Below are 13001 nucleotides of genomic sequence, written 5' to 3'. Positions count from 1 at the left end.
AAAAGAGTAGCTAGGAGAAAGTATTTACATGGAGTGTATGTATCAAATGAAGGAATGTTTTAAACAGAGAGTAACACAGATTGTACGGAGAATAAACACAGTGTCCCTGACAGCTGGACATGGAACTGTTTGACACCCACGATGCACCTGTTACAACACTCAACACAGCATGAACGATCACATCATGAAACTGGTGTCCATGGCAACTCCATGACATCGTGGCAGACACTATAAGCATATCAAGTCCACACGAGGATTGTGTAAGCCTTATCAAATCAGAGGGAAAATAAATATGGCATAGCATATCTATCAGAATCACACCTGTCAGAAAACTATGATTTCTGGATGATAGAAAGAAGTTCTCTCTTCTTATCAATGCACATATTTACATGCATTTATAAGCATTTAAAAATTCTTTCACTTACAAACGGTAATCTATTTAATAAAACACAATGAAAGATGATATTCATGTTGTATACACACATAATACTGAGTATGCTTAAAGGGTGGGGGTTGTAAGTTAAAAAAAATGTACAAAAACTTTTATTTGAGTACAGTTCACCAAATTTCTACTTCAGAGACTGTCTGCAGCCAGAAACTGTGTCTGTTACAAGGTTCAGTCCGAACACTCCATAAGCTTGAAGAAATTTGGTAAAGTACAGTTTTGATTACATCTGTCATTAACCACACAGTTTCCTGCAATCTATGGATAAATAAATTATTTATCACATTTCATTCATCAATGTAAGTGATATTCACAGCGGCCAAAGTATCTTTTGACACATGATGAACACACAGTATATGATCTCCTACAGAAAAACATGCTGACTGGTATGGGCTCGGAGAACTGAAACAGATGGAAGAATGAACAAAACAAAATAAGATGTATCACACAATAATTTGGACACTATTTTTGAAAGCCTATTATCAGCATCAATTTTGATTTCAAAATGTGAAATAGAGACAAAATATACTCTAAGGCTACAAAAAAAAAAAAAAAACTCATCACAAAGTAATTATACGAATGGGGCAGAGTTCTATAGATGCGATGAACATGTACAGACAAACTAATGATCACAATTTCAGAAAAATTGGATGAACTATTCAGGTGAAAGAGGTTCATTATTTGAACAAGTCAATAATGTGTTTGCCCACCTCTGGCCCTAGGCACACAGTTAGTCAGCTAAGAGTTGTTGGTTGTCCTGCAGAGGGATGTTGTGCCAAACTGTGTGCAATTGAAGTGTCAGATTGTCAGAATCCCAACGTGGTTGTAGGGCCCTGCCCATTATGCTCCGAACGTTCTCATTTGGGGAGGGATCCAATGACCTTGCTGACCACAGCAGGGTTTGGCAAGCATGAAGACAAGCAATAGAAACTCTCGCCGTATCAGTGTAGGCAATAGCTTCTCGAAATTCAAGTCCAGCATGGCTTGCTACGTAGGACAACAAAACGGAGCCTAGAATATCATCAACGTACTATTGTACTGTAAGGGTGCTGCGGATGACAACCAAAGGAGTCCTGCTATGAAAAAGAATGGCACCCCAGACAATATCTCCTGGCTGTCAGGCCGTATGGTGACAGTCAGGTTGGTATCCCACCACAGTCTGTTTTGTCTCCAGGCATCTATTCGGTTTGGAGTCTCACTGACTGGACTAGAATTGTGTTCAGTGATGACATGTCTGGAGACAAGCTGGATAGTGTTGGTATACCAACCTGCCTGCTGCCTACCTTATCACCAGACATCTGGGAGTGATGGTCTGGGGTGCCACTTCTTTTCATAGCAGGATGACTTTGGTTGTCATCTGCAGCGCCCTTACAGTACAGCAGTACATCGATGATATTCTATGCCCCCCCCCCCCCCTTTTATCTGCCCTTGATCTAAGCCATCCTGTGCTTACATTTCAGCAAGATAATACCCGCCCACACACAGTGAAAATTCCTTCATGCTTGCCAAACATTACCTTGGCCAGCAATGTCCCCAGATCACTCCCCATCTAAGGATGTTTGCAGCATTACGGTTGGTTGGTTGGTTTGGGGAAGGACACCAGACAGCGAGGTCATAGGTCTCATCGGATTAGGGAAGGAACCATCCCGGCATTTGCCTGGAGCGATTTAGGGAAATCACGGAAAACCTAAATCAGGATGGCCGGACGCGGGATTGAACCGTCGTCCTCCCGAATGGGAGTCCAGTGTCTAACCACTGCGCCACCTCGCTCGGTCAGCATTAGGGGCTGGGTCTTCCAACCAGGTTGGGATTTTTACAACATAATGCATGAATGGGCAGAATCTGGCACGATTTCCCTCACAACAACATTCAACAACTCTAACGACCAATGCCAAGCCGAATAACTGCTTTTGTAAGTGCCAGAGGTGGACCAAATTGTTACTGATTTGCTCAATTTTTGAAGCTCCTACTCTAGAATAAATCACCCAATTAACAATTAACATGTAGTATTACAAATCTTGTAATGAGACATGTTGCAAATAAACAAAATGGGACATCATCCAATTTTTCTGACAGTGTAATCATTTGTCTTAAAAATGTATATGGCACAAAACACCAAGTTAAAAAAGTAATGAAGGAAATGACTTACTGCTCTCCAGAACAGCAGGGCAAGTTGGTTTAGGTGTTATAATGCATTCATTATTAATGAATGTGCACTACATTTTCTGAGAATTGCATTACCACCAGACGGCCACCATAAATGAATGCATATCATGCATTTGGATTTGTCCTCAAGTAATGGAAGTTCCAACAGATTATATCAGGGACTAAAGCCCATCTACACAGGTTATTGGACGACAATCAAGAGCCTGCATGTGAACAGATGAGTGCCCACAGGCATTTATCACTCTGTACACAACAATTCCAGATAGTGATGGAACTACAGCTGAACAAATATGACCATACGTAGCAGAAGAATTCTATCCAAATAAAAAAATGTTAAGGCTTTATTACTTTTGTGGGACATGACATTTTTCTTTATTAACTAGTGACAAAACATTAGGTTTCAAACTCCGTTGCAAAAAGTTCTTCAGTGTTGGGAATTTTGTGCCTTTTTTTAATCCTTTTCAGGGCAAAAAAAGTGGTTCACAACCAAATGTTAACTGAAATACTAACATGTCTGCTGCTTTTCTGTGTATCTTGGAAAACACTCGAGCACACGCCACAGTGCAAATTTATAGAATTGAATGTAATTTTGTGAATCACACTTCTCATTGCATTTCCAAACATACAGGAATTGGAGTAACTTAAAACAGAGTGCTAAATAATAATAATTTATTTTCTAGACAGTGAAGGTTCTGAAATCTCGTGTTAAAATGCTGGCCAAGTAGTAAAATTATTGGTGTTAAACCATGAAATGTCTTTGGAGGTAATAGTAATGAGCAAAGGCATTCAAAATAAGCTTCCTATACCAAGCTTCCTTTCAAATGAATGGAGTTTTTGAAAGTTGATTAATTTTATAATACATGCAAATATTCAGTAGATCAGGCCCTTGAAATCTTGTATTTAAGGTATTAAAATGTCCCTTTAACAGTGAGAAAGGCAGTGTGCACACAACAGAAGAGGGTGAAGACACAGTGGAATGGGGCTAGTGCACTTACCCAGTAAGAGAGCTGTAAGCTTGTGAGCACCCATACCCCACTGGACAATGTTGGAACAGCCTGCTATAATACACTGTCAAGAGTGCTTCAGTAAAAACTAACTTATGTGTTGTTGGCATGCTGTTAGAATGTTTCCAGTCCCACAAACTGAAACAGAAATCTTAAGGCACATGGGTAATCTCTATCAAAGCACTCAGGTCCTGTTGCAAGTTCACTTGTTCCCACCCTTTCTACAGGTATTTATATACTGAATTGCTAATATTGGACAGTCTTCATTGACTTGAAAAGTCGTCCATGTGGAAGTAGAATTACAAAGATTAAGCTTTCACATATGATGATGTACTGAATATTAGTAAAGCTTATGAGGTTACAGAAACAGCCCCACAATAAGTTGACCAGAAGCCAAAGCAGCGAAACTTAATTGCTCCATATGCATCATTTCAAAATTGTGCCATGGTTAGACATTCAATCTCCACTTCCTCTCAGTGGTCTTGTCAATCATAACTAGTGTTCAACAAAACTGTCTCACTCCCACCCCACTACGTTGCCCCACATTCATACTTTACTTCTTGCAGACTGTAGTATACTGTATCACTGTTCTCAATCTCTACCCAACTGTTTGGGTTGCTCTGACAACTTGATTACTTCCTGTGCTCCCACCAAAATTCAATTTGTCACCCATGTCAAAAATGCGTCTATATGTCCTCGTCCTCGGTACACTGCAACTGACATCTGCAAATACCAGCTACAGTATAGCACATCTTCACATACGTCAACAGCAGGATGCAAATAACTTTCTACTGCATTAAGACAAGCATGCTCTCTTGCTAAGTTAGACATTGAGCCATTTATATCAGATTGCAACAATACATTGAAAGACTCTGAGCCACATAGGCTGCTGATTGTCCTAAGCTGGAAGTGAGTGTTTCAAACTGAATTAATTCATATACACTCCTGGAAATTGAAATAAGAACACCGTGAATTCATTGTCCCAGGAAGGGGAAACTTTACTGACACATTCCTGGGGTCAGATACATCACATGATCACACTGACAGAACCACAGGCACATAGACACAGGCAACAGAGCATGCACAATGTCGGCACTAGTACAGTGTATATCCACCTTTCGCAGCAATGCAGGCTGCTATTCTCCCATTGAGATGATCGTAGAGATGCTGGATGTAGTCCTGTGGAACGGCTTGCCATGCCATTTCCACCTGGCGCCTCAGTTGGACCAGCGTTCGTGCTGGACGTGCAGACCGCGTGAGACGACGCTTCATCCAGTCCCAAACATGCTCAATGGGGGACAGATCCGGAGATCTTGCTGGCCTGGGTAGTTGACCTACACCTTCTAGAGCACGTTGGGTGGCACGGGATACATACGGACATGCACTGTCCTGTTGGAACAGCAAGTTCCCTTTCCGGTCTAGGAATGGTAGAACGATGGGTTCGATGACGGTTTGGATGTACCGTGCACTATTCAGTGTCCCCTCGACGATCACCTGTGGTGTACGGCCAGTGTAGGAGATCGCTCCCCACACCATGATGCCGGGTGTTGGCCCTGTGTGCCTCGGTCGTATGCAGTCCTGATTGTGGCGCTCACCTGCACGGCGCCAAACACGCATACGACCATCATTGGCACCAAGGCAGATGCGACTCTCATCGCTGAAGACGACACGTCTCCATTCGTCCCTCCATTCACGCACGTCGCGACACAACTGGAGGCGGGCTGCACGATGTTGGGGCGTGAGCGGAAGACAGCCTAACGGTGTGCGGGACCGTAGCCCAGCTTCATGGAGACGGTTGCGAATGGTCCTCGCCGATACCCCAGGAGCAACAGTGTCCCTAATTTGCTGGGAAGTGGCGGTGCGGTCCCCTACGGCACTGCGTAGGATCCTACGGTCTTGGCGTGCATCCGTGCGGCGCTGCGGTCCGGTCCCAGGTCGACGGGCACGTGCACCTTCCGCCGACCGCTGGCGACAACATCGATGTACTGTGGAGACCTCACGCCCCATGTGTTGAGCAATTCGGCGGTACGTCCACCCGGCCTCCCGCATGCCCACTATACGCCCTCGCTCAAAGTCCGTCAACTGCACATACGGTTCACGTCCACGCTGTCGCGGTATGCTACCAGTGTTAAAGACTGCGATGGAGCTCCGTATGTCACGACAAACTGGCTGACACTGACGGCGGCGGTGCACAAATGCTGCGCAGCTAGCGCCATTCGACGGCCAACACCGCGGTTCCTGGTGTGTCCGCTGTGCCGTGCGTGTGATCATTGCTTGTACAGCCCTCTCGCAGTGTCTGGAGCAAGTATGGTGGGTCTGACACACCGGTGTCAATGTGTTCTTTTTTCCATTTCCAGGAGTGTACGTTTAAAAGTGAATCATGACTGTTTGATAAACATAAAAAAGTAGATCTGTACAGAAAATTATGAAAATGTGTTTATTAAATCTTGGATTAATTTGTAAAATCTGAAAACTCCATAAACCATTAAAGAAATACAATCTGCAAAGCTTTCAACTAAACATTTGTGGTGCCAGTCTCTCGAGTCATGTCTTGTCATTGGCCCAATAACGAAATGAACAAAGAAGAGAAGTAAATTGTATGTGTAACGGTGTAGGTGTGTTAACCCCACAAGACATTATATTGAGGCCTTACAATAATGTACACGTCAGTACACCTGCTCTTCTTACATAGCCTACTGGATATGTTACCAATTTAAAATTAATGGGCATTGTATATAAGTAAAACGTTTGTACAACATGTTCTGTAAAAACAGGACTTCACTAGGCATGAGTCACCCACTTTGCACAAGACGTGAAACAGCATCCAAAGCAGTGGATAGAACTCAATCAGCTATCGGAAATATTAAAAATGATGTGATATTAAAAAATAATTATTCTTATTGGTTACCTAGCAAAGGGTTAAAAGTGACTGCCAAGTACTATCCATATTTTGTAGACCAAATGGATGAAGAAGTATTTAAGAAGCAGCCTGTATTGCGAAGGAAAAAACTCAGGACCATACCTGGAAATTCATGAATTAGAAAATCCCAGGGCAATGACAATCTTGTGCATGAACCTCTGGACATTGATCAAACACTACCAGGGACTGTAAGAATAGGTTGGTTGGTTGGTTTGTGGGATTAAACGGACCAGACTGCGATGGTCATCGGTCCCTTGCTCCAAAGCTTAAAAACACCCACACAGAGTAAAAAACGGATAATAGAGACAACAGACAACACAGGACAAGAAAAACTCAGACAAAGAACAGACATAACAAATTAAAATCACACGGAGTGTGGCGGTGGTTGGCCGACCATAGAGAAAAAGAAGGGAAAAGCCAACCACCAAGAGACACATTAAAAACTCAGTCTAAAATCGTAGGTCAAAGGCCAGAATCAACACAAAAGAACATAAGAAACAGTCAGATTAAACGATAAAAAACCCCTGCCTGAATAAAACGTAAAACTAAGCCAGCCATAGCAGGGTCATCAGTTAAAAGGGCAGGGAGCGTATCAGGCAGCGCAAATGTCTGCCTGACCACAGCTAAAAGGGGGCAGGCCAACAAAATGAGGGCCACTGTCAAAGCCGCCCCACAGCGACATAGAGGGGGGTCCTCCCGGCGCAGTAAATAACTGTGTGTCAGCCGGGAGTGGCCAATGCAGAGCCGGCAAAGGACTACTGACGCCCTGCGAGTGGTTCGCAGGGATGACCGCCACACAGCTGTTGTCTCCTTGACAGCACGGAGTTTATTACGTGTGGTCAGTTCGCGCCATTCATCGTCCCATAGCGCAAAAACTTTGCGGCGTAAGACTGCCCTCAAATCATTCTCTGGGAGGCCAACGTCCAGAGATGGTTTACTGGTGGCCTCTTTCTCCAGACGGTCAACATGTTCATTGCCCGGGATACCGACATGACCGGGGGTCCACACAAAGACCACAGAGCGGCCGCAACGGGCAAGAGTATGCAGGGACGCCTGGATAGCCATCACCAGATGAGAACAAGGGAAACACTGGTCGATAGCTCGTAAACCGCTCAGGGAATCGCTACAGATAACGAAGGACTCACCTGAGCAGGATCGGATATACTCTAGGGCACGAAAGATGGCGACCAGCTCAGCAGTAAAAACGCTGCAGCCAGCCGGCAAGGATGGTTGTTCGTAGTGGTCCCCTAGAGTTAGAGCATAACCGACCCGACCAGCAACCATTGAACCATCAGTGTATACAACGCCAGAGCCCTGATACGTGGCTAGCATTGAATAAAAGCGGCAGCAGAAGGCCTCCGGAGGGACTGAATCCTTCGGGCCCTGTGCCAAGTCGAGCCGAAGGCAAGGGCGAGAAACACACCATGGGGGTTTACACAGAGGGGCCCGGAAAGGAGGTGGAACAGGGTAAATCCCAAGCCCGGAGAGAAGCTACTTGACTCGGACCGTGATCGTTCAACCTGACCAGGGCCGACGTTCTGGCAGATGGATGACCGATTGCAGGAACAGAAAACGATAATTTGGATGCCCGGGCAAGCTAAAAACATGGGCAGCATAAGCGGCCAGTAAATGTTGGGCCGCAACCGCAGAGGAGGGACACCTGCCTCCACAAGTATGCTGCCCACAGGGATGGTCCGGAAGGCACCAGTGGCAAGTCGTATCCCGCTGTGTAGTATTGGGTCCAGCACCCGCAACGCAGATGGGGATGCTGAGCCATTAGCCAGACTCCCATAATCCAGACGGGACTGGATTAACGCCTGGTAGAGCCGTAAGAGGGTAGATCGGTCGGCGCCCCAGCTGGTGTGGCTCAAGCATCGCAGAGCATTTAGATGCCGCCAACACGTCTGTTTAAGCTGCCGAATATGAGGCAGCCAAGTCAACCGGGCATCAAAAACAACTCCCAAAAACCTATGTGTCTCCACCACAGCAAGAAGTTCGTCGGCAAGATAAAGCCGCGGCTCAGGGTGGACTGTTCGGCACCGGCAGAAATGCATAACGCAGGTCTTGGCAGCCGAAAACTGGAAACCATGCGCTACAGCCCAAGACTGCGCCTTGTGGATAGCGCCCTGCACCTGTCGTTCAGCAGCTGCAATGGCAATGGAGCTATAGTAGAGGCAGAAGTCGTCAGCATACAAGGAAGCGGAGACTGAATTGCCCACCGCTGCAGCGAGCCCGTGTATTGCAATTAAAAACAGGCAGACACTGAGGACAGATACCTGTGGTACCCTGTTCTCCTGGACTCGGGAAGAACTATGGGAGGCTGTGACTTGCAGGCGGAAGGTACGATGCGACAGAAAATTTCGGATGAAGATCGGCAGTGGACCCCGAAGACCCCAACCATGAAGCGTAGATAGGATGTGACGACGCCTCGTCGTATCGTATGCCTTCCGCATGTCGAAAAATACAGCGACGAGGTGCTGACGGTGTGCAGAGGCTGTACGGATGGCTGACTCCAGGCTCGCCAGATTGTCGGCGGCAGAGCGGCCCTTACAGAACCCACCCTGAGCCAGAGCCAGAAGGCCCCGCGACTCGAGTACCCAACTCAACCGTCGGCTCACCATCCGTTCTAGCAACTTGCAAAGAACGTTGGTAAGGCTAATGGGACGGTAGCTGTCCACCTCCAAAGGGTTCTCGCCAGGTTTCAAAACGGGGATGACAATGCTTTCCAGCCATTGCGACGGAAACTTACCCTCAACCCAGAGACAGTTGTAAAAGTCGAGGAGGCGTCGCTTGCAGTCCACTGAAAGGTGTTTCAGCATCTGACAGTGGATGTGATCTGGCCCAGGAGCGGTATCGGGTCAAGTGGCTAGGACACTGTGAAATTCCCACTCACTGAATGGAACATTGTAGGTTTCATGATGGTGCGTTTGAAAGGAAAGGCTCCAACGTTCCATCCGCTCTTTAATGGAGCGGAAGGCCAGTGGGTAATTCGCAGAAGCAGAATTCAGAGCAAAATGCTCTGCCAAGCGGTTGGCAATTATGTCGGAGTCAGTACTAACTGCTCCATTCAGTGAGAGCGCAGGGACGCTGACAGGGGTCTGATAGCCATAGAGGCGTCTAATCTTGGCCCAGACCTGCGATGGAGAGACATGGAGGCCAATAGTGGACACATACCGCTCCCAGCACTCCTGCTTGTGTTGGCGGATAAGGTGGAGGGCCCGCGCACGCAGCCGTTTGAAGGTGATGAGGTGTTCAATGGAGGGATGTCGCTTGTGACGCTGTAGTGCCCGCTGGCAATCTTTAATCGCCTCAGCGATCTCAGGCGACCACCAAGGCACAGTCCTCTGCCGAGGGGACCCAGAAGAACGGGGAATGGAAGATTCTGCGGCAGTAACGATGCTGGTGGTGACCGAGTGAACCACTGCATCAATGGCGTCATTAGAGAGAGGCTCAATAGCGGCAATGGAGGAGAACAAGTCCCAGTCAGCCTTATTCATAGCCCATCTGCTAGGGTGCCCAGAAGAGTAATGCTGTGGCAGTGACAGAAAGATCGGAAAGTGGTCAAAAGGTTGATGGCGGAGCACGTGCCATGCGCCACGCTGAAGTGTGTGACAGCACCATCATTTAAAATGGAAAGATCGAGCTGTGCCAAAAAATGCTCAATGGTGGTGCCTCGACCTGTTGCAACTGACCCACCCCACAGAGGGCTGCGGGCGTTGAAGTCGCCCAGTAACAAGAAAGGTGGCGGCAATTGGGCTATCAGCGCAGCCACGACATGTTGCGCAACATCACCATCCGGTGGAAGGTAAAGCCTGAGGCGTCCACACTCGAACGGCGACAGCCTCTAAAAGTGTTTGTAGAGGGACAGACTCGCTGTGAAGAGAGTGAAGGACATAGATGCAGACGCCACCAGACACCCTTTCATAAGCTGCCTGGTCCTTATAATAACCCCAATAGCCACGGAGGGCGGGGGTTCGTATTGCTGGAAACCAAGTTTTCTGAAGAGCAATGCAGAAGAAAGGGTGAAGGCTGATAAGTTGTCGGAGCTCAGCTAGATGGTGGAAGAAACCGCTGCAGTTCCACTGGAGGATGATATTGTCCATGTCTGAGAAAGGCGGGACGGGACTGGAAAGGCAGATTACGCCGCTGGGTCACCTGCTGCCTCCGATTGAGCGCCTGTGCTAGTGCTATCCATGGTGTCCGAGGGACCGGCGAGATCGAGGTCCTCAGCAGACACCAGAATCTCCACCTCCTCCTCAGACACAGAGCTTGTAGAAAGCGGTGGGACGGGTGCCACCGCAATGTCGATGTTCTGGGGGACTTTCTTCTTTTTCTACTTCTCTCGGTGTGCCTTCGGTGGTTCAGGCTTCGTGGGCTTCACTGGGTCAGCCTCAGTGACGGACGACAACCATGAGGCCCTATGACCAGGGACTGGTGTTTGTTTCAGCTACTTGCGGGTGTCCGCTGTTGTACCGATCGGAACTTGCGAAAGGAGGTCCCCAAGGGACCCCTTCCTGGCGAGAGGAGCCGAAGAAGTCTTACACTTCTCCGGCTGGGAAGGGGGAACTGATGTCCACAATGGTTGGGGGGGGGGGGGGGGGGGGGGGTTGCTCCTGAAGTTGATGGCGCAGGAGCAACAGCGAGTGAAGTGCCACCCACCATCAAGGGGGCAGGTGTGGTTCTCTGGCTCTGAGAGCTAACGGTGTGTGGTGCAGCTATGGGAACTGTAACAGGAGCGACAGTGGTGGCATAAGTGGACGTCTTGCGTACTGGATGCAGTCGTTCAAACTTACGCTTAGTCTCAGTATAGGTCAGCCTATCCAGGGTCTTGTATTCCATTATTTTCCGCTCCTTCTGCAGAATCAAAGTCCGGCGAACAAGGGGGATGGTGCTCCCCACAGTTGACACAGATGGGAGGCGGGGCACATGGAGTATCAGGATGGGATGGTCGGCCACAATCGCGACAGATGAGGGTGGAAGCACAGTGAGAAGACATATGGCCGAACTTCCAACACTTGAAGCACCGCATCGGGGGAGGGATTCAGGGTATGACATCACAACAGTAGACCATCACCTTGACCTTCTCAGGTAATGTGTCACCCTCGAAGGCCAAGATGAAGGCACCGGTGGCAACTTGATCCCTCGGACCCCGGTGGACGCGCCTGACGAAATGGACACCTCGTCGCTCTAAGTTGGCGCGCAACTCGTCATCAGACTGTAAAAGAAGATCTCTGTGAAAAATAATGCCCTGGACCTTATTTAAACTTTTATGCGGGGTGATAGTAACAGAAACAATCCCCAGCTTTGTACAAGCGAGCAAGGCTTGTGACTGGGCAGAGGATGCTGTTTTTATTAAGACTGACCCTGACCGCATTTTGGACAAGCCCTCCACCTCCCTGAACTTGTCCTCTAAATGTTCTACAAAGAACTGAGGCTTCACAGACACAAACGATTCCCCCGTCAGCTCTGGTACAGACGAGATACCGGGGCGAATACCTTTCGCTGTCATTCATAGCCTTTCGTTCCTCCCATGGTGTGGCCAGGGATGGGAACGATTTGGGGTCATACACATTAGCCTTAAAGTGAGCTTTGGAACGCTTAGAGACTGCTGGCGGCTGGCCGCCAGCGAGAGATGATGTACCACGCTTCATTGCGGGTCATCCGCCATGATGCCACCAACTCCGACCAAGGGCCCTCCCCACGGGTGCCACCCAGCCGCAGCAATAGACATCTGGCAGGATGGCCATTGCCGGGAGTCCTGATGCCCCAGGGAGACGGGCATCTACTCCTTGGCATACGTGGGGAGTTAACGGTGCAGGCATCAGTAGAGCGATCCCTGTGTTGTCAGGGGGCTACAACCAACGGGGTACATGGCGGCCCCACCACAACGGACTGGCTACCGTGCTGGATGTTAGGTGACATGTGGTTGTCGTCAGTGCAGAAAGTGGCACTGCACAGTGCAAGGTGGAAAGTGCACGCAGGAACGTATCCATGCCCAAAAGATGGAGAGCGGGCAGCACTGCAATGCAACGACAAATAAGCTGGCAAAAGTTCTGATCGCAAGATGGACACAATGCACCAAGTAAGGCGCCCTTCCCCAATCGGCTCACTCTTCGGAAGAATTTTGAGATATGGAGGTCAAACCCAACAGGGGACCATCACATAAGGCCGAAACGTTTGAGACTGCTTTTAGTCACCTCGTACGACAGGCAGGAATACCGCGTGCCTATTCTTACCCCCCGAACCCGCAGGGAGTGGGGGGCCTGTAAGAATAGACATCCCCCAGGCTGTGGCTAAGCCATGTCTCCGCAATATCCTTTCTTTCAGGAGTGCTAGTTCTGCAAGGTTCGCAGGAGAGCTTCTGTTAAGTTTGGAAGGTAGGAGACGAGGTACTGGCAGAAGTAAAGCTGTGAGTACCGGGCGTGAGTCGTGCTTCGGTAGCTCAGTTGGTAGAGCACTTGCCCGC

At 48.3% G+C, this 13001-nt stretch overlaps 1 protein-coding gene across 1 annotated transcript in view; it reads right to left on the bottom strand.

Annotated features, from left to right (window-relative positions):
* Positions 1-528: 528 nt before the first annotated feature.
* LOC124594805 (TAF5-like RNA polymerase II p300/CBP-associated factor-associated factor 65 kDa subunit 5L) overlaps positions 529-13001 on the bottom strand; it is a 156024-nt gene continuing 143551 nt past the window's right edge. The window contains exon 12 of the mRNA XM_047133235.1: positions 529-847. Coding sequence (XP_046989191.1) covers positions 733-847 — 115 coding nt within the window. The 3' untranslated portion in view covers positions 529-732. The remainder of the gene's footprint in view (positions 848-13001) is intronic.

The sequence above is a fragment of the Schistocerca americana genome, chromosome 2 (genome assembly GCF_021461395.2).
Source record: "Schistocerca americana isolate TAMUIC-IGC-003095 chromosome 2, iqSchAmer2.1, whole genome shotgun sequence".
NCBI lineage: Eukaryota > Metazoa > Arthropoda > Insecta > Orthoptera > Acrididae > Schistocerca > Schistocerca americana.
The sequence above is the reverse complement of the archived record's forward strand: the minus strand, read 5'-3'. Positions and strand labels throughout refer to the sequence as shown.